The sequence below is a fragment of the Hemicordylus capensis genome, chromosome 3, assembly GCF_027244095.1.
Source record: "Hemicordylus capensis ecotype Gifberg chromosome 3, rHemCap1.1.pri, whole genome shotgun sequence".
In the NCBI taxonomy this organism is placed as follows: Eukaryota; Metazoa; Chordata; class Lepidosauria; order Squamata; family Cordylidae; genus Hemicordylus; species Hemicordylus capensis.
The window spans coordinates 95871632-95891698 of NC_069659.1; the positions used below are offsets into that span (position 1 = coordinate 95871632).

The following is a 20067-nucleotide window of genomic DNA, read 5'->3' on the forward strand; positions in this document are numbered from 1 at the left end:
CAGGTTGCTTAGCGCCATGGGGAATGGGATGAACAAGGTAAACGCTGCTTATTCTATTCTCTGTATTTGTGCTCGTGCGTGCAAGCTTTTAAGAGTGATCCCCAGAAGAGTAATGATTTCCGCCCCCTCGATCCTTGTTTTGATCAGTCGAAGAGGTTTTATTAAGTAACACTTGCTTTACAAGAACTTTCTGGATGCTAAATGACAAATGCAATCGTTGGTTGGAGAACAACAAGGATGGTTTTTAGTAGGCATGGAAGGATGCGTGTACTTTTCTGTCAGTAAGGACTACCAAACGCACGCGGAACCCAATCCTATGTATGTTTACTCGGAAGCAAATCGCACTGAGTTCTGTTGGAGTGGGACTTGCTGCCTAGCAAGTCTGCATGGGATTGTTGCCATAGCATTTGAAATGCCGCGTTTAGCATGTTGGTGCCTTGGTTCACACAAAATCCTTGCTCCAGGCAAAGAGAAGAAGACGGGGCGGGGGCGGGTATCAGTTCCTGGTAGGTGCCTCAAGCTCGTCTGCAGATCTGTGTTGGGTGCACAATTGAAAATCAACAGCATATAGGTTGTTTTTTTAATAATTAGTTTCCTTTCTTTGGGTATATGCGTCTTTCTCATTTGCATACCAAGACGGAAAGGCTTCAGATAGTCGAAGAAATGGCAACTGGCTATTGAGCAGTGGGGCGAGTGCTTTAAATCGCTCGAATACATAGCGAAGAACCTTGTGGTATCTTGAAAGACTAACGAGTTTATTTTAGCACATGCTTTCGTGAATGACGTGTAGCTGATGTGTAGATACGGAGAGCCCCTGTTGTTCCCTCCCCTCTGTTGTCTATTTTTGTGAAGTTTACTGCAAGAAAAGGAGACCTAGTCTTAATTTTTTTCACTGCTGCTTATTGTGCTCATTTCTTTTATTCTCCTTCTGGCGGGGAGAGCAAGCGCTGCAGAGCGGGGGCAGGAAGGGAAAGCTGCCGGTGGCAGGAGGAGGCACGGACCGGCACTCAACTCGTCGCGGACCGTCACCGGTCCGCGGACCGGCGGTTGAGAAACACTGCCATAGTGGATAATCAGATTTGGGTTTTATGCATGTATATCCTCCCACCCATCCGCCAAGTGCAGGGTGGCATTCGGTAGCTCCATTTTATTGCATTTATTGCATTTTATTGCATTTTTTTGCATTTTATTCCATTTTATTGCATTTATTGCATTTTTAATGCATTTTATTGCTAAGTTTTTGTACAGATTTTATTGTATTTATTTTATAAGAATTTTAAATTCAATTAATTTATTTTAATTTTAATTAATCTTGGCCTGCCAGAACTTCAAAAGTTAAATTTTAATTTAATTCATTTTAATTAATTTCACTTTGCTTTAATTAATTGATTGATATTAAGTGGGAAACTGTACACGAAGAATGTAGCGGTCCTTGAAACTCCGCACAAAAAAATTAGCGGTCCTTGACTCCAAAAAGGTTGAGAAACACTGCTGTAGATGATGTTTCTTCACACCTAATTATTACCTATCAAGGTACCAAGTAAAGTTTCATTTTGGTGAAATGAAAACTCTGCTGATTAATATGCACCAACCATCTCTCTGTTCCCTTATTGCCATGTAAAGGATGAATAAGCCAGAGGAACCATCTTAGAGCATTTTTACATCCTTGGGTAAAAACTAGTATTTAGATTGTCTCACTAAGGAAGGAAACATGTTCACATGTTTACAACCTAGATTTCTAACTTAGTACATTTTGTCTAGAAGATGCAGGTTCACTAAAATTCTCATCTGATGCTCACAACAGCACACAAAACCTTACAAAATTAGGAACACCGGAGTAAACTTATGAACATCTAATCTACTGAGCCTGTAGTGTCAACAAAACCTGACCTTGTATGTGACACCAGTTATAATTTCTTTATTTTGGGAACTTTTTTTTAAAAAAATATTGTTTTGTTTCCTGGGAAACTTGTGTTCCTGGAGTGGACCTTCTGTACAACATTTATGCCAACATACAAACTGCATTTATTTCTTCCATTTTACATAGATCTGTGCAAAACATTAATTGTATTTTTCCCCCTCAATAATTCAAGCAAAGAGCACAATCTTAAAACAATACTGCTTCTAAAACTTCCATTGTATGCCAACCACTATTATCTCCGGCCTAAACAGATGGCTCTTGCCTTAGCAGCTGTGACTGAAACTTTACAGCAAACATGAAGTCGATGTACTCCAGAATTGCTGTGAGTCATTCATTTATTTCCTTTCACGAAAAGGGGAAGATTTGCCTTGTGTGTGTGGCCTTTGTCCTAAAGAAAGACCTTCATAGAATATACTGAGTACAATTACAAGTAGCTTCTAGTTTCCCAGGCAACATGGCTCAGCAATTTGAAATCTATTACATAAGCAAACGTTGACTTAATGCAAAAGTAGCTTGATCCTTGAGTTGCTAAGCAAAGTGGCCCTCTCATTTGTGGGATTCCTGGAGGCATCTGGTTGGCCACTGTGGGAAGCATGATGCTTGGCTTTGACTAGCATCATTTGATGTTTGGTGTGATCCAGCAGGGCTTTTCTTATATTCTTATACCAAGAGCTAGACTGAAAAACGTCCTCATCAAAACCTAGATATAACCTTGATGTTCATTTGCCATTCCAGTTTCCACATTCCTAACTCCCTCAATATATGTAAAAGATGTATACACTCTAAATCAGGGCTGCACAACTTTGGCCCTCCTGCAGATGTTGAACTACAGCTCCCATAATCCCTAACTATAGGCCACTGTGGCTGGGGATGATGAGAGTTCAAAGAGCACAGCAAAGTCGACAATTGGCCACTAGTTCCTTGGTCTGACTGACAAAACTCGTGTGCCTTAAATTGATGCAGAATTATGAAATCTGAATCATTGTTTATTTCCAGCATGGTGATGCAATGATTGGAAAAGCTGTGCCTTTTGGAATGTTGGCCTGTTAATTCAGTGGCTAAGGACATAGGAGCCCTGCCAGAAAATGGTGGCAACCATAAGAACATAAGAATAGCCTTGCTGGATCAGATAGCCCAAGGCCTATCTAGTCCAGCATCCTGTTTCACACAGTGGCCCACCAGATGCCTCTGGGAATCCCACAGGTAAGAGGTATATGCATGCCCTCTCTCCTGCTGTTGCTCTCCTGCAACTGGTATTCAGAGGCATTGTGCCTCTGAGGCTGGAGGTGGCTATAGCCACCAGACTAGTTTAGCTAACTAGAGATTACAATCTTCCTCTTGGAGATAGGGGAAACAATCAAAAGCCATCACACCAAGTTTGAGGACCCCTGCAATAAACTTTACAATGAGTTTTTTTACCAGGTAAACTCAGTGCATTTTTGCTTCTAGCAAACAGTTTCCATGGAGAGTCCCAAGTTTTCCTAGCTTGTATTTTCATTCTCTTCCTAACGTTGTCCTTAATTTGGATTTAGGGGTGGCATGGCAGAGAAAAGTATGCTCCACAAATGTTCTCATCCATATAATGACATGATGCTATTGGCCTGTCCCACTTTGATTTTGCCTATAGTTTTAAAGCTGAATGATCCAGGCTGAGTATCCCTAATCTGGACATCCAAAATCCAAAATGCTCCAAAATCTGGAAACCACCATGGCATGCGCCTGCAACACCGACTCGTTGCGGCTGAGTGCCTTGTAACAAATCAAAAAACAAAACGCCTCAGCTCATTTGCTCATTTTGGCGCTAAAGACTTTAAATAAAACCTTTAAAAAAAAAAAAGTGTACAGTAACCTTTTGTGTTAAGACTTGGATCCCATGCCCAAGATATTTCATTTCAGTATGCAAATATTCCGAAATCCGGAAAAGTCAGAAATCCGGAACACTTCTGTTCCCAAGCAGTTCGGCTAAGGGATACTCAACCTGTATATCCATAGGCAAGAAAGGAGTTGGGTGTTGTCTTTTATTTATATGTGTTTGATTATCGGGAAATGACTGTCAAAAAAGAGTAAATGGGTCCCCACCCCCTCATTCATTAGTGTAATCTTTGTCCTGACATGCGAGAGAGAGAGGGAGACTGTACTGCAGAGTGTACAGTGGCATGGCTGATGCTCTGCAAAGGGGGTAGGTGGGCGGCCTTGGCTCTTCAGCTGTTGCTATATGACCTGCCCTGACTCTTGTGATTCCCCACCCCCCAAAGACTCTTAGACTAGCTACAGGCCTGGCACGTGCTGCTCCCATCCCCCCGTTGCACCGCTTTTTCACCATTGCCTGTTGCCCCGCCACAGTGCCACTCTTACGAGGCAAGATCGGGTAAATCCAGCTTACCTCAAAATGGCCTCCTGCCAGTGCCAACTCAGCTCTGCCCCAGCTCACAATCTCTCTTTGCTCAGTGCACGGCGCTCAGGGGGCTGGGGGGGGGCTGTCCCCACAGCTGCTGCTGCTGCCTGCCTTCCTCCCAGGCAGTGCAGCTGCTCCCAGCCAGGGCCTCACTGCGCAGACTTACTCCACATCACGTGAGTGACAAGAGGAGAGCGCACACACAACACACACACAAACACACGAGGCAGGCAGTAGTGAGAAGGAGTGGTGGTTGGCTGCCTGGAGCAGAACGGAGGCTGCTGGCTGCATAATATCACTTTACTGCTGAGCTGCCTGTGACTCTGACTGACTGAGTGGGAAGGAATGAGGAAAGTAAAGAAACAACTGTTATGAAAAGTAAGCAACATTGGATTGGAGGTAGTAGAGAGAACAATTGGAATGTGAATTGGAGAAATGCAAATAGAGTGGGAGATGGGTGGGCTGCATTGTTACTGCTGAGCTGACTCATAAAGAAGGGTGAAGTAAATAAACTGGTATTTTTAAAAGCAGAGTACACACAAGTGCAGTGTATCTATGTAAATTGAGAAATCAAATGGAAAAAATTTGGGAGAGAGATGAATAAGGAAGGGGTAGTTAAAGGGGATGGAGTTGGGGCTGGGGGAAGCTAAGCAAGGTATGAAATGGAGGGTGATGAATGGAGGAGAGGGAAGGAGGGAAAGTAGGATGAAGAAGGAACTAGCAAGTAAAGAGGGAACCAGCCAGGAAAAAAGGTAGGACACAGAGACAGCAGTTCAGTAGAGTGGAGGTGTTCAACATTGAGATCTTGCAGGGTGAGTAATCTTCCATTCAATAAAGTGCTAAAGCTGCTGAATTTAAAAAAAAAGACTTGCATCAAAGTAAGACTGCAAATTATTATTATTATTACATGTATATCCCACTCTTCCTCCAAGGAGCCCAGAGCGGTGTACTACATACTTAAGTTTCTCTTCACAACAACCCTGTGAAGTAGGTTAGGCTGAGAGAGAAGTGACTGGCCCAGAATCACCCAGCAAGTCTCATGGCTGAATGGGGATTTGAACTCGGGTCTCCCTGGTCCTAGTCCAGCACTCTAACCACTACACCGAACTGGCTCAAATCTGTTCATGGGGATTTTTTTTTTAAGCTGCCTTTCTCTCCTGCAGTGTTCCCTCTAGGTTGTCACACACACACACACACACACACACACACACACACACACACACACACACCCTCTCATCTGTGTGTGGAAATGAATTTTGTTCTGTGTGGCAACATCAAGGTAGTGTGTGCGCACATGCATTCAGAATGGGACCTTCCTGATTCAACCTGAACAGGACCTAAAATTAACTGAGCAGACATCAAAAAACTTGTGCACATGCACAAATGCGCATGCCTTAGAGGGAACACTGCTCTCCTGCCCTTCAAATGTTTACTTATTATTAAATCCTATGAAACTGGGGTGATTCCATATATGCCATTCTGTTGTCTGGTTTGAAATGAAATTAGTGGATATAAATAATCTAAACTGATTGCTAGTAGATGACTTCTCTTTCTGTTTGGCATAAATGGCATTGAATGGGATGGATTTATCAGAGTCATGTGGCTAAAAGTCAGCATAAGTATGAATATGTTGTTTGCACATGTATACATGCATTTTTCATGACACTTGTATCCTGCCCTTCCTTTAAGTGGCTCAGTGTGCATGATTCTTTCTTCCTTTTTTAAAATTCTTACTACAATCTTTTGAGGTGGGTTGGGATGAGAGGGAGTACCTAGTTTAAGGTTATCCCCCGAGCTTCCTGGCTGAGTATGCAAGGATTTGAACCCAATTCTCATCCAACACTCTAACCAGTAAAACACACTGACTTTAAACTCTGTGGGGTACTGAGTGCAGGAGACAAAGGAGACTGAACTCCTCATTTTAGTTATGAAACAAGTAGTGGAGTGGCTAAACATTATTAAGGTTGGCTGGCATAAACTAAAAAACAATCCCATACAATTGAGGCTCTTCATAGGGGTAGCTATGGAACTTAACATACACTTACTCCATAGTAAACCTGTGTTCAACGGGATGAACTCAAGAGATTTTGTGTTCAAGACTGAATCTGTTCTCCATCAGTTGGTTGAGATATATTTGCAAATATGAAGTGGAAGAAAGGAAAACAACCTGTAAAATAACAACAGAAGCCTTCCCTGGACCCCTTAGCAATGGATAGTTACAGGCCAATCTTCAATCTCCCTTGGTTGGGCAAGGTGATTGAGAGGGTGGTGGCTGACCATTCCAGGTAGTTTTGAAGGAAATTGATTATCTAGACCCATATCAAACTGGCTTTAGAGCTGGCTATGGGGTTGAGACCACCGTGATTGGCCTGATGGATTACCTTTACCAGGGAACTGACAGAGGGAGTGTGACTCTGCTGGTTCTTTTGGATCTCTTGGCAGCATTCGATACCATCAACCATGGTATCCTTCTGGATCACCTGGGGGAATTGGGGATATGGGGCACTGCTTTGCAGTGGTTCCGCTCCTATCTCTTGGGTAGATTCTAGATGGTAGAGCTTGGTGACAGCTGCTCCTCAAAACAGGAGCTGTTATATGGAGTCCTTCAGGGCTCCATTCTGTCACCAATGATTTTTAGTATCTACATGAAACTGCTGAGTGAGGTGATCAGGAGGTTTGGTGCTGGGAGTTATCAGTATGCTGATGACACCCAAATCTACTTCTCCTTTTCATACTCATAATCAGGAAATGGCACTTGTTCTCTAAATGCCTGCCTACAGGCAGTAATGGGCTGGATGAGGGATAACAAACTGAAGCTGAATTCAAACAAGACGGAGGTGCTCATTGTAGGGGCTCAGAATCTGAGGGATGAGTTAGATCTTCCTGTGCTGGATGGGGTTACACTCCCCAGGAAGGAGAAGGTGCACAGCTTGGGGGTACTCCTGGACCAAGGCCTCCTGGACCCAGGTATCTCAGGTGGAGGCCATGGCCAGGAGTGCTTTCTATCAGCTTCGGCTGATTCGACAGCTGAGCCTATTCCCTGAAGAGGATGACCTCAAAACAGTGGTGCATCAGCTGGTAACCTCCAGGCTTGACTATTGCAATGCGCTCTACATGGGGCTGCCTTTGTATGTAGTTCAGAAACTTCAGTTAGTTCAAAATTCGGCAACCAGATTGGTCTCTGGGGCAACCCAGAGATACCATATTATGCCTCTTTTGAAACAGCTACACTGGCTGCCGATACGTTTCCGGGCAAAATAGAAAGTGCTGGTTATTACCTTTAAAGCCCTGAACAGTTTAGGTCTGAATTATCTTAGAGAGTGCCTTTTTCTACATGATCCACACCACACATTAAGTTCATCTGAGTAGGCCTGTCTCCAGTTACCGCCGGTTTGTCTGGTGGCAATGCAGAGGTGGGCCTTCTCTGTAGCTGCCCCAGAGCTGTGGCGTGCACTCCCATTAGAAATCCATAATCTAAGTTCATTGGTGGCCTTCAGGAGAGCCCTTAAAACCTATCTGTTTGGCCTGGACATCCAGGGTTTTTAAATTGTTGTAATTTTTTTTTAACTGCTGTTAATGTTCAGCCTGGTTCTCCAGGGTTTTTAACTGTTTAAATGTTTTAATTGTTAATTAGTTTTATGCTGTTTTTATAGCTTTGTTTTTAATATTTAATTGATTTTAATTTTTTCATTTTGATGTAAACCACCCTGAGCTATTTTTGGAAGGGTGGTATATAACTCAAATAAATAAATAAATAAAATAATGTGTGATAACTGTGTATGTGTGCACATGAATGCATCTATAGTGACACACAATATGTGCCCACATTGTCTTGATACTAGGGGTGTGCATTTTGGATTTTGTTTTGTTTTGTTTTTAGCCGAATCTGGGGGGGGGGGAACCCATTCGGATAGGGTCCGAAATGAAGCCCCCCGAAACCCCAAATTTTCAGTTTCAGAGCCAGCTTGCTCCAAAACCAAAGCCAAATTACAGGGTGCCAATCTCCCCACTGCTTCCCCACCCCCTACCGCCCCAATCTGTCCCCCATTCCCTGATGTTCTGTTCTCCTTGTTCTGTTCACCTTCCCCAGTCCATTCTCCAGTCTGTTCTCTCCCAGACTTCCCAGACTTGTTCTCTCCCAGGCACCAGACTTCCTCCTTCCCTCCCCACCATTTTCACCCGCCCGCCTCCTCTGCTAGGGCCCGCCACCACTGCCTCCTCAACCCACCATCTGCCGAACACCAATGATGGCTGTGTGTCACCCTTGGGACAATTGTGCCCACCGCTGCCCGCACTAACAAGCTCTCAGGCCGGCAAGCCAACCTCCCTGTCCCTGTCCCTGCCGCTCCAGAAACTCCCTACCACATCCAGCCCTGCTTTCGCCTAACAATCTGCAGGCCTGAAGGGCGGGAAATTCAAACCGACATCAGAAGATGAACTAAATGGAGGCTCTTGAGAGAAAATTGAGAGACTGCTAGTGATCGCAAAACAGGTCCGAATTTCCCCACGAAAAACAAGGTTTGTTTCTGAAATGCAGTCATTTCGATTGAAAAAAATCGAAGAAAAATCTTCGTTGTGGCATTTTTCATTTTCGGTAGGTGTACAAAATGTCAGAAAGTGCCATTTTTGGACACAAAACATTTTGTAGCCAAATTGAAATGCACATCCCTACTTGATACTGCTGCCCAGAACAAAACTCATTCTGCACATGAACGGCGGGGGGCGGGGGCGCGATTTATAGGTTGATGTGGGACACCAGAACCCGTAGCACCGGCCCTGGATATTTAGAATAGTAACAGAACTCCTACATCATTTCAATTGATTTAAATTTCACCTCTGAGATACATCATACCAAAAGAACAAATGGAAAGCAGCATAATTAATTCATACATGTAATATGAGGGAAAGACTACTTACATACTTACATGTTGGAGAAGGGGTGGTGATTCTCTCTCTGTGTGCACTTCTTTCTGTGAAGAAGCCACCATCATGTACAAATCTTTCCCTCCAAAATAACATTGCTTACAGAAGTAGAATATTCATGTGAGCCAGTTTTCTTGTACATTAGAATGTATGAACTGACTTTGAGATCATCAATATGTAGAATTGTTATATAGCATATAATGGATGCAATATGGAGCAAATAGTGTGTTTAGATGCTTAAATGAAGACAAGGTTCCATGGAATGTGTTTTTATTTATTTAGGACTGCTTCATGAAGGCATGGATCCCAACATCTTCACTACATAGGTTGACCATATATTCTCTGTAACTTTGAAGGGCATTTGTATATCTGAAAATATATGGTAGACACACCTCTGGGAGCTGCAGTTTCCTGAGGCTCCTAGATATCTGTTTATAAATATACAAATGCCCTCCAAATGTTTATATAATAAACATATGAAGCTGCCATATTGAGTCCGACCATCAGTTCATCTAGCACAGTATTGTTTACACTGACTGGCAGTGGCTCTCCAGAATCTCATACAGGGGTCTTTCCCAGCCTGACCTGAAGATGCCAGCGACTGAATCTGAGAGTTTCTACATGTAAATCATGTGCTCTACCACTGAGCTGTGGCATCATGTCCTAAATCAGTAATAGCTATCAAGTAATTGATATACTCACATGTACTTGCAAAAATATGAAGCTGTGTTATAAATGCTGAGGGCTGAATTTTGTTTTGTACACAGGACCAACTGTCCCTGTAAATACAGCTTTTTGGATGAAAACAAGAAACTGATGCCCCGAAGGGATGTGCCATCTTACCCCAAGGTACAATGAGACGCATGTTCTTTTCAGAATATCATTTTACACAACAATCACACAACAGCCTTTCCATCCATGTGGTCCCTGAAATTACACTAAGAGCTGTTTATTGGTGGGCTGTTTTTTTACCTGCACGTGTCCTAAAGCACTTGTCCATAAAACCTATTGCTAAAGCTGCCATTTACTTTTCTCTATGAGTGTTAAATTTTGTTTGTTCCATGTTATATATATATAAGATGAGTCTGTGCATAATATGGGGTGACTGGCTCTAACAGTGGTTGGATCCCTCCCACACAAGTCCACCTGTGCTGCCTGGTTGTTGTTTTTTTGTTGGGGTGCATGTCTTAGTGGAGGAGAGCCCTTGGTGGGCAGGACCCAGCAGTTAGAAGCTTCTAGCAACTGGAAGGTGGGGGGTGAGAGCAGTAGCCTAACATCAAAGATGCATCCAACACCAACACCCTCTCCAGCACCAGATAGTGCCAGCATCATAATATTCTGCAAGGCCCTAACAGGAGCTATAGTATTTGGTGAAACTTCTTTCAGCGCATAGAAAAAAACAAGGCTGTACATCCTTTTGCAGTAATCAGAATATTGATTGTGTGTGTTTATGAAAGTTCAGCAATTGGCATTCATTAAAACATGCATAAGTCTGCCAACAATCAGGCTCTGGCGAAAAAAGCATTATATTTTAGAAACAAAAATGAAATGTGACCTGTTAGGTGCAAACATGCCTCTCCTACTCTCTCTACCAGATCCTTACCTTCATATCACTAGCATCTTTGTGATGGACTCTAAGGCTGCCTTCGCACATAACGCCAAACTGCAGGTTGGCGGACCTGAGATTAAGTCCTGAAACCGAGAATTGTCCCACAGACGATCTTCCAACCTGGGCCAGGCAACCTCCGGTTTCAGGGCAAAGGAGCCCCTCCCTCTTTCTAGTCTGCCAAGGCAACATCCCAGCATGCTCTGTAGCACTTGCATCACCAGACGTCTGGCAAGGCGTCAGTACTTCAGCAGGGCAGCAGCTATTGGCCACAGTCTTCAAGGGGGTGTACCAGGTGCGACCATGCCTTTTTGGCATGGACCGCCCACCCTCTGCTGGGAGAGGGCATTTAAACCCTTTAAACTGCACTTAAACCCTTCTCTTACAGCACTTGTGCCACTGACCTCTCAAGAGCCCCGCGGCCAAAACAGTGTCGCACAAGCACAATTACTGGGGTTGGGGGTGGAGAGGGGCCCTATTATTTGGGAAGGGACCATGATGACTTCCCAGGAGGGGATTTGCATATGAGGGTGGGCAAAGGATCCTAGAGTCTGGTCCACTGTGACTAAGGATGATCCTGTGATGACAGACCCAGTCAAAGCTGCCCAGGAAGCCCCAACACACTCCTGCCCCCATGTCAGCTTGGCAGCTGGGGATTAGCCCTCTCATGAGAGGACCAGTCCACTGAGGAGGACCAGAGGCTTCATAAGCTTTGGGTCTCTGTAGGCCTGCACCCTCATGAGCTAAGGCATCCAACCACAGGGGGCCCTGCTCATGTGGGGCCTCTGGTATATCTGTTTAAAAATAGTTCTCATACTCCTCGCCCTCCACTCTGCTCTCAACCCCTGCGGACTCCCAAGGAGTCCATGCCACTCCGTTTGTCCAGCTGCCTCCCTGTGGGCTCGGTCTGACAAGACCAAGGATGTCTCCTAGTACACATTCAAAATTCCCAGGCTGGGACCGGCATTGCAGCATGTGCAGATTGGCTGCCACAGGGAATTGTGGGTGATGGGAGCCCCAGTCTTCAGCAATCCCTGGCAAGCTGGGTAGCCATACTGGGCAAAAATCAACATGTACATGTGCCAAGGGATGATCAGACTGGCAAAGTGAACACTTGCATGCCTGCTGTCTGCTAGTAACCGCAACCTGGAAAGATGTTGGTGTGGTACCCTTCCCCAGGGCTTATGCGGATCTAGCAACAGGGCTGGACAGCAAAAGTCCTCCGGCCCGCGTGTGTGTCTTTATGGCCTGTCACTCTCATGAGAGAGTGATCCTTGGGAGAAGAGGCGTCGTCACACATTATTAGCGATCCAGCCCAGTGTACCCCAAAATGGATCTACTCATAAGTAATGCCCTAGAGTGTGCACTTGCACCTACGGGGAAGGGTCTGGCCCCTTCCCCTACTAATCTGTACAAAAAATAGAACAGAGCCACTCCAGAATTCCAGGAGCTGCCTTTCAACTCAGACCCCGAGTATCACTCCCCTGGCATGTATTATCTTTGTCGGAGAACAACTGGGTTGCCCAGTTCATTGTGCCACAGGGACTGTATGTGCTTGTGCAAGAACTTATTCATCATGCTTTGTGGAGACCTCTCCACAAAGTGCCCGTCTTGTCATTCCATCCTCTTTCTCTGCTGATTGCCGGGTGGGGGGCATGAGACACAGTCGAAAGCGGGTGCAGCTTTTCCCTTTTGCATGCTCTGAAGCTTTGGATGTGTGGCAATGCGGCATCCCTGTTGCCAGGTAATAGCTGGAGAAGTGCAGAGACGGGGAGGGGAGCAAGTGCTTGGAGAGGCGGCCAGCGAGAAGTGTGGTAGGCACAGAGCTGTCACATTTCTCGGCTGATCTGAGCTGCCCTCTCTATGATTTTTGCCTCAGCCACAGCACAAAACCCAGGTTATGGCAGTGGGAAGATTTGGTCAACATGATGGTGCTTCCAAACCTGAGGTACTAGCAGTGTAACTCACTACAAACCAAAGTTTTAGTTCACAGTTTGGGGAGTGAACCTCAGTTCACTTTTGTGCCAAAACCACAGTTTCATGCATTCAGACGACCATGACATCAAACCTCTGCTTCGCTTACCGGTTTGGCGTTATGTCCAAAGGCGGTCTAATTGTCATGAGCTGCTTTGGGAGCCAGTTTTGATCACAAAGCAGAATATATGTTTATATTTATGCATTAATAATTTAATTGCTAATGATCAGGTAGCTGTCTTATGCTCACTCAGACCATTGATTCACCTTAGTCAGTGCTGAATACACTGACTGGTGGCAGCCGTTTATGGTTTCAAGCCATGGTCTTTCCCAGCCTTACCTGGAGATGCCACTGACAGAACCTGGGTAAAGTATGCCATTGAGTTACAACCCCTCTTTGTAGGGGATTCCTTGATTGATTGATTGATTGATTGATTGATTAAATAACTTTTTTCTTTGTTAGCAAGATCTCAAAAATAACTTTGTGACAAATACTGCTACAGCTGAAGAATCAACTGTATCAAGTCCTCCTCAGACACATTTTCAAGTTCAGTGATAATTGACGCCAAATTGGTTTTTATGCTTTGAGAACAAAACACTTGAGTTCCTTTGGGTTTACAAATGTGGTCCACGATTCAAAATTTCGGAGAGCTTCAGAATTAAACGAGAACATCAGAAAAGAAAACCCTGCACATAATGTAGGCATTCATCCTCAAAATACATACTGTATATAGTGAAATTGCAGGCAATAAAAACAGTTGCATTTAATCAATTTTTCATTGTGTTTGTGAATCGCATTATCACCATAATTGTATTTTATTATAAAGCACCTAAGATTACTAAAACCGCCACCTAATGGCGCAGCGAGGAAGTAACTTGCTTAGGGAGCACAAGGTTGCTGGTTCGAATACCCACTGGAATGTTTCCCAGACTATGGGAAACATCTATATCGGGCAGAAACAATATAGGAAGATGCTGAAAGGTATAATCTCATACTGTGCAGGAGATGGCAATGTTACTACCACCCCCCACCATCCCCGGGGATTCTACCAAAGAAAACCACATGGCTCTGTTGTCGCCTGGAGTTGACACCAACTCAGTGGCACAACTTTACCTTTTTTACCTTTTAAGATTAGTAAAGGCTGTATTATTTTGTATAAATATACATTGTGTACATACAAATGTATTAATTTGTTTTGAAAACAAATTAACAAACATAGAATACCACAGGAACTTTGTAAAATGAGCGATGTTAGGGAATATCTGCTAATTTAAGAGATCTCCTCCTAATTCTATATTTATTAGAACTGATTATGGTTATTTAATAGTGAGGGCTGGGCTAGACACAAGCTCAAAAACACACTTCTTATTTCATATGTTCCAAGGCTGTGGTACCTGACACTTGATAACAAGTACCTGGATTTAGCCCTCAGTGAACTCTGGTTTGTATGAAACCTTAGGCAGAGGAGAAATTGAGCTGAGTCCTCTAAGTGGTTGACCTCAAGATAAATAAAGCTGATTTTAACAAAAGCCATTAAAAACAATGACTCATTTTCTCTACAGTACATGCTTTCTCAGGAGACAATAGAAGCTCTTAGGAAACCCACCTTTGATGTCTGGCTATGGGAGCCCAATGAGGTAAGGATGCAATGCATAAACAAATTCCTGACATCTGATTCTTTGGAGGTTATTCTGTGAGGCTATACATGAGTGTTTGGGGGACTGGAACCTTTAAGTAGATGTCACAAAAATGTATTTGGAAATGTGTGAATACAAGGTCTTGTTCACATAAATGAAGAGTTTAAAAAGATCTAGTCTACTAAGATTTCTGTATCCTGTAGAGATTTCTGGACAGTATTCAGACTGTAGCCTGAACACTCTTTGGATTCCAATCCCTTTGTCTGTCTTGCTTTTGGATTAGTAAGAGTGTCTGTGAAAGAGCGGTCTTGTGCCACTACCGTTTGAAGAATCTTGGTTTAGAGTCTGCCTTTTAAATGAAAAGAGAGACATAGTTGGAGGTTGACTGCATATGGATTTTTGGATACAGAAGAAGTGAATTGCTGCAGAATATTGTAATAGTAATAATAATAATAATAGTAGTAGTAATAATAATAATAATAATAATAATAATAATAATAATAATAATAATGGTACCAACAGGGGTTAACTAAGGGGACAAGTCATGCTTGCTACCACAAGACCAGGTCTCTTCCTTGTCTCATGAACAAGCATATTGTATACCCCCTCATGTGTAATTTTAAAACAGCACACAGCGGTGATAGAGAAGCCCATGTACTTTCAACTAAAATTGTAGATGTTATTGTAAACCACCCAGAGACTAAAGTTTGGGGCGGTCTACAAATTTGATAAATAATAATAATTTAAAAAATATATTGAATGAACAGCATTCAGCTCTAGAAAAGAGAAACATATAGCCTATGGCAATTGTCGTAAATAATATTTCCCTGGGTGTTTTAACTGCTGGAATGCACCGATTGTTGTTAATCTGTGTTGTTAACCAGTCTAGCAGCAGGATTAACACCTTTGTTTTAAAAACAAATGGGTTGTATTTTGTATGGGCAGTGATCAAGGTGTGTCTTGAGGCATGAGCCTTCTGGCACCAAATAAAAATTCTGATATACTGTGTGCTCTATTAAAAACGAATAGGGGACTCAGTGACACATAAAGGAGAATGCAATATGCGTGTACAGGGGTAGAACTGCACACTCTGTAATAATTTTCACTTCTTCCCAATGGTTCAGGATGAATTACAGTGTATTCTTAGCTTCTCCTTTTTGTGTTCCTTGCCCAGGGCTTTACACTGGCTGACATCCTGACTAAAAAAAGCACCTGTGTAGTAGGAGTGTGCACAAAACGGTTCGGTTCAAGTTCAAACTGGACTTGAACCAGATTGGGCATGTTTAGTTTTGTGCACCCCCAAACACACACACACCCAGTTCAGCTCAAACTCAGCTCAAATTCAGGAAGCTTGATGCATTCAGCAGTGTTTTAAGCTACAAATTATGTTATAGTGTACAATGTATTTTAAACATAAGCAGTAGTGATCAGATAAAAATAACCTGACAATTCTTGTTTCAGATGCTGAGCTGCCTAGAACATATGTATCATGATTTAGGATTAGTTAAAGACTTTAACATCAACCCCATCACACTGAAACGATGGCTGGTAAGATCTGCAGGGAATTAAAGGGAGTGGGTTGGGGTTAAAAATATTTGCGATTTTTAAAATTACACACTCACCCCCCCCCAAATGCACACAGCCTTCAAAGATAAAGGCAGATAATAGCAAAATGCTAAATAATCCCAGAAACTATCATGCCCAAACTATAATAAAGATGTCTTTCTTAGAACCCTGGCAGCCGATACAATCAAGTTGCAAGACACCCTATATATATATTTTTATATATATATAGGCACCCTATATATATTTTTTATTTTCAAAATTTAGGGTGGGTTTTTCTAACCTGAATTACCTTTGACCATTCCATACCTTGCATCATTTTTGCATCATTTTTAGTTTGAGGTGTTTCTGTTAATTAATTCTTGGCTTACATTTCCAGTGCCATCCAGATGAGTTGAAAGCCATCAATTGCATTGCCTTCTGAGAAATCTTGTAAAGATGGGAAGAGAAGAGGTCATTTCTAGGGATGTGCGAATCAATTTGAATTGATTTAGCTTGAAGCTAGGTGATTCAAGGAATTTGAATTCTAATCAAATTACCCCTAAAAAGGTAAAGAATTTGAATCAATCCAATTCAAATCTGAATCAATTTGAATCAATTAGACAAACATTTTGGTGCCTTTTTTAAACAATTCAGGCATCCTGATTGGTTTTTAAATGTGCCAAACTAGGGTTGAATCAATTTGAATTCTAATAGAATCGACTGTTTTGAACCAATTTGATTCAAATCGGGCAGATTCAATTCAAATTTGAATTGGGCAGATTCAATTCCTAATCATCCCTAACCTCAACAGAAATAAAATGGAAGCATTGCTATTAAAAAACTAAGTAAGGTAAAGGCAGGGAGGAGGAAATCAATTTCCCTCCCAAACCAGCAGGATTCCACAAATGTAACTCATAAACAGAAGCTAAAGTTTGGGTTGATTTCTTTCTTGAAGGTTATTTTCATCACCGCAGCTGCTAGGAGAGGAGAATATTTATTTATTTATTTATTTATTTATTATTCATATTTATATACCACCTAGCATGCATCTATTTAGATGTTTTTCTCCTATCTGGAGCTTCCTGTTTCTGTATCCTGTAATTAGGTTCTAAGTACATTTCTCTTTCAGTGCTGACAGAGGTAGGGGACTTAAGTCTCTTTAATGGTAATGTGCTTCCCAAATTTTCCAGAGTCCAGAGTTTTAGACCCATTTTCCCCACAAATTTTTAATAAATGAAAAAGTGTCAATAAGGCAGTCATATTATCCCTACCACATGCTGCTACCAAGGTAACTGCTCTCGTTCCTGTGGCTGCAGAAATCCTTCAGTAGTAACTTCCTTGCTGACTTTTGCTGCAGCAAAACAAAATACCCCTCCTGTTGCCAGCTCAGCTTCTCTGGTGTTCTCTGGGTGGTTTTGCATATTCAGAGAAGCAGTGAAAAAATGGCCACCTGAGTGACCTTTTGCATTTTTAGGTACCCATGCAAAGGAAGAATTTGCATGTCACCTCCTGAAGCAAGGTGTGCAATTCCCCCCTTTCCAGGTCCCTCTGAAGTGCAGATATTGGAAGTCCAAGTCAATCATTCCAACTATGTTTTGCCTCTTCAGATGAAGTGGCCTGAAGTCATAATGGCAATATCTCATGGGAGTGGGGAATGACTCCCGGGGGAGTCATGAATGCTCCCTGTGGAGCAGGGAGAAGAAACAAGCAAGCTGACAACAGCAAATAAACCATAAAAGATTTAACATTTGTCTTTTTTCTGCGGAGCAAAAGCATCTTATAAGCATAGCAATAGACTTGTTAATCTGAGGATGCACAAGGCAGGAATTGGACATCAAAGTATCAGTTAGTGGATTTTGTGCTAAGCCCTTATCAGTTTCCCCCTCTTTGTTTTTTATAGCTGTGTATTCATGACAATTACAGAAACAATCCATTCCACAATTTTCGACATTGCTTCTGTGTTACCCAGATGATGTATAGCATGATCTCACTCTGCAATCTCAAGGTGTGTGTCTCTCTAGCACTTTTGCTCTCTCCATTTCCTGTGGTATGACTAGAAAAATGGACGTACATTATGAGATCTCATAAAATCCATGGCCGCCTGTCTTACAGGGAGGAACAGGAATATGATTATGACTACCAGGGAAAGGTATGATTACACATATAGGACATAAATGAAACATATAGGAAAAGGAAGGAGGGGCATATAGTCAAGAACGAATATGAAAGAGTGGCCTGAACTTGCAGGGATGGTATCAGGGAAGCTAAGGCTTGGAATGAGCTGAAGCTCTTGAAGAATGCCACAAATAACAAGAAAAGGTTTTATGGATAAGTCCAAAGTAAGAGAAAGCTCAAGGGAGGGGTAGGCCTGTTGCCTTAGCAATGTGTTTTGGATCTTACAGATTGCTTTTGCAGAGGGGAATGGGGGAGTTGCTCAAAGATGACTGGTGTGTCCTTGCAGTCCCTCCAAGCGTGCATATTTCATGAGTCAGGGTGTCAGCCACTGTGTCATATTTTAAGAAGGATTTTGATAAACTGGAATGGGTTCAAAGGAGGGCAATAAAGATGTTGAAGGATCTGGAAACCAAGTCCTATCAGGAAGGAGCTGAGTATCTTTAGCCCAGAAAAAAATAAGACTAAGGGGAGCTGTGAAAGACATCTTAAGATATCTGAAGGTCTGTCACATAGAAGCAGGACTGGACTTGTTCTCTGTTGCTCCTGAGGGCGGGCCTAGAGCCAATGGATTGAAATTATAAGGAAGCAGATTTAGGCTTGGCATTAGGAAGACATTTCCTTACTGTAAAAACTATTTGACAGTGGAACAGTCTGCCTCATGCAATGGTGGGCTCTCCTTTGCTGGAGATTTTCAGAAACTGGACAGATATCCCCCAGGGATGCTGTAGCAGTTTCTTGCACTGAGCAGTAGGTTGGACTAGAAGACTTCCAAGGTCTCTTACAACTCTACAATTCTACAATGGTGGAACCTTGAATAAGTAGGGCCAGTGACTGCACAGGCAAAAGGTATATGTGTACAGTTTGTACATATGTTGGATTCTATGCATGATCATACATATGTACAAACTGTACATATATACATTTTGCCTATGCAATCTCTGGCCCTACCTATTCAAGGTTCCACCATCATGCAGATAAAGTTTGTATACATCTTCCCCCAAATGAGCATAAAGGGAAGGGCCAGCAGCCACAAGCAGGTTTAGTCCTCTTGTACACATGTTGATTGAGCATGTCAACAGGCCTGGGATGTAGAGCACAACTTCCTTTACTGATGCAGTTATGCCGGGATAAGTCTTTTCTAGGCTTGTGCCCGAAACATTTTGGAGGCCATTATGAAGGCCTCTGAAACGTTTCAGCTCTGGGGGCCGTTTCGGCGCTTCGGCACCAGCAGGAGTAATCCTTTAAGGGTGGGTGCACTCACCCCTCCCGCCGCATTTCCCCCGCAGGTGCTCCGTTGTTTTTAAGCCCCTCGGGGTGGCAGCGTTCCTCCCTGCCACCCCGTTGTCGTCATCGGCCAGAAGTAGCAAGCACGCATGCATGAGCATGCATGGCGGACAGGCGCACACGTGCTTGCTACTTCCGGCCACTTCCGGCCGATGACGACAACGGGGCCGCCGCCACCATTAACCTGGCTCTTGCGGTGGCCAGAGAAGGGACAGAATGCTTCCTCTCACACACAAGCTAGAGAGGAAATATCTCACATCCTACTCTATAAGCCTGGCAGGTAATGGTGGCAGGTGCACATGCACTCTGGTGTCACTATTTCCCAGCAGGCTTTTCAAGTGGCAAGCAAGAGGGTAGGATGCTTCTTCTCTTGCTCATGCAAGAGAGGAAGTGTCTTGTCCCCTCTCCTGTCATCACAAGACCCAGCCAGGAAATGGTGGCAACAGTGGTGGCGGGAACAGCAAGAGGAGCAGGGAGGAGATGATGGAGGGGGGAAGGTGCCAACAGGAAGCAGGAGACAGGAGGTGGTGGCAAGGCAGGGGGTGGTACAGAGGGAATAATCCTGGCTGCCACATGACAATGGAAGGGAGCAGGGGGCAACAGGTA

General features: G+C 43.3%; 1 protein-coding gene and 1 long non-coding RNA gene across 10 annotated transcripts in view; one reads left to right on the forward strand and one right to left on the reverse strand.

The window, feature by feature from the left end:
• Positions 1 to 20067, forward strand: part of PDE9A (phosphodiesterase 9A) — a 123158-nt gene that overhangs the window by 76117 nt on the left and 26974 nt on the right. For 8 of the 9 annotated variants that reach the window (XR_008318929.1, XM_053306471.1, XM_053306467.1 and 5 more), the window contains 4 exons: positions 10007 to 10088; positions 14383 to 14457; positions 15919 to 16005; positions 17903 to 18007. Coding sequence is in view for 8 of the 9 variants with exons in the window: in XM_053306471.1 (XP_053162446.1) it covers positions 10007 to 10088; positions 14383 to 14457; positions 15919 to 16005; positions 17903 to 18007 (349 nt within the window). In the remaining variant the exon portion in view is untranslated. The remainder of the gene's footprint in view (positions 1 to 10006; positions 10089 to 14382; positions 14458 to 15918; positions 16006 to 17902; positions 18008 to 20067) is intronic. The other variant, XM_053306469.1, reaches the window with a different exon arrangement.
• The window catches only part of LOC128349711 (uncharacterized), a 122769-nt gene that overhangs the window by 52761 nt on the left and 49941 nt on the right, over positions 1 to 20067 (reverse strand). The gene's annotated exons all lie outside the window — the stretch shown is intronic.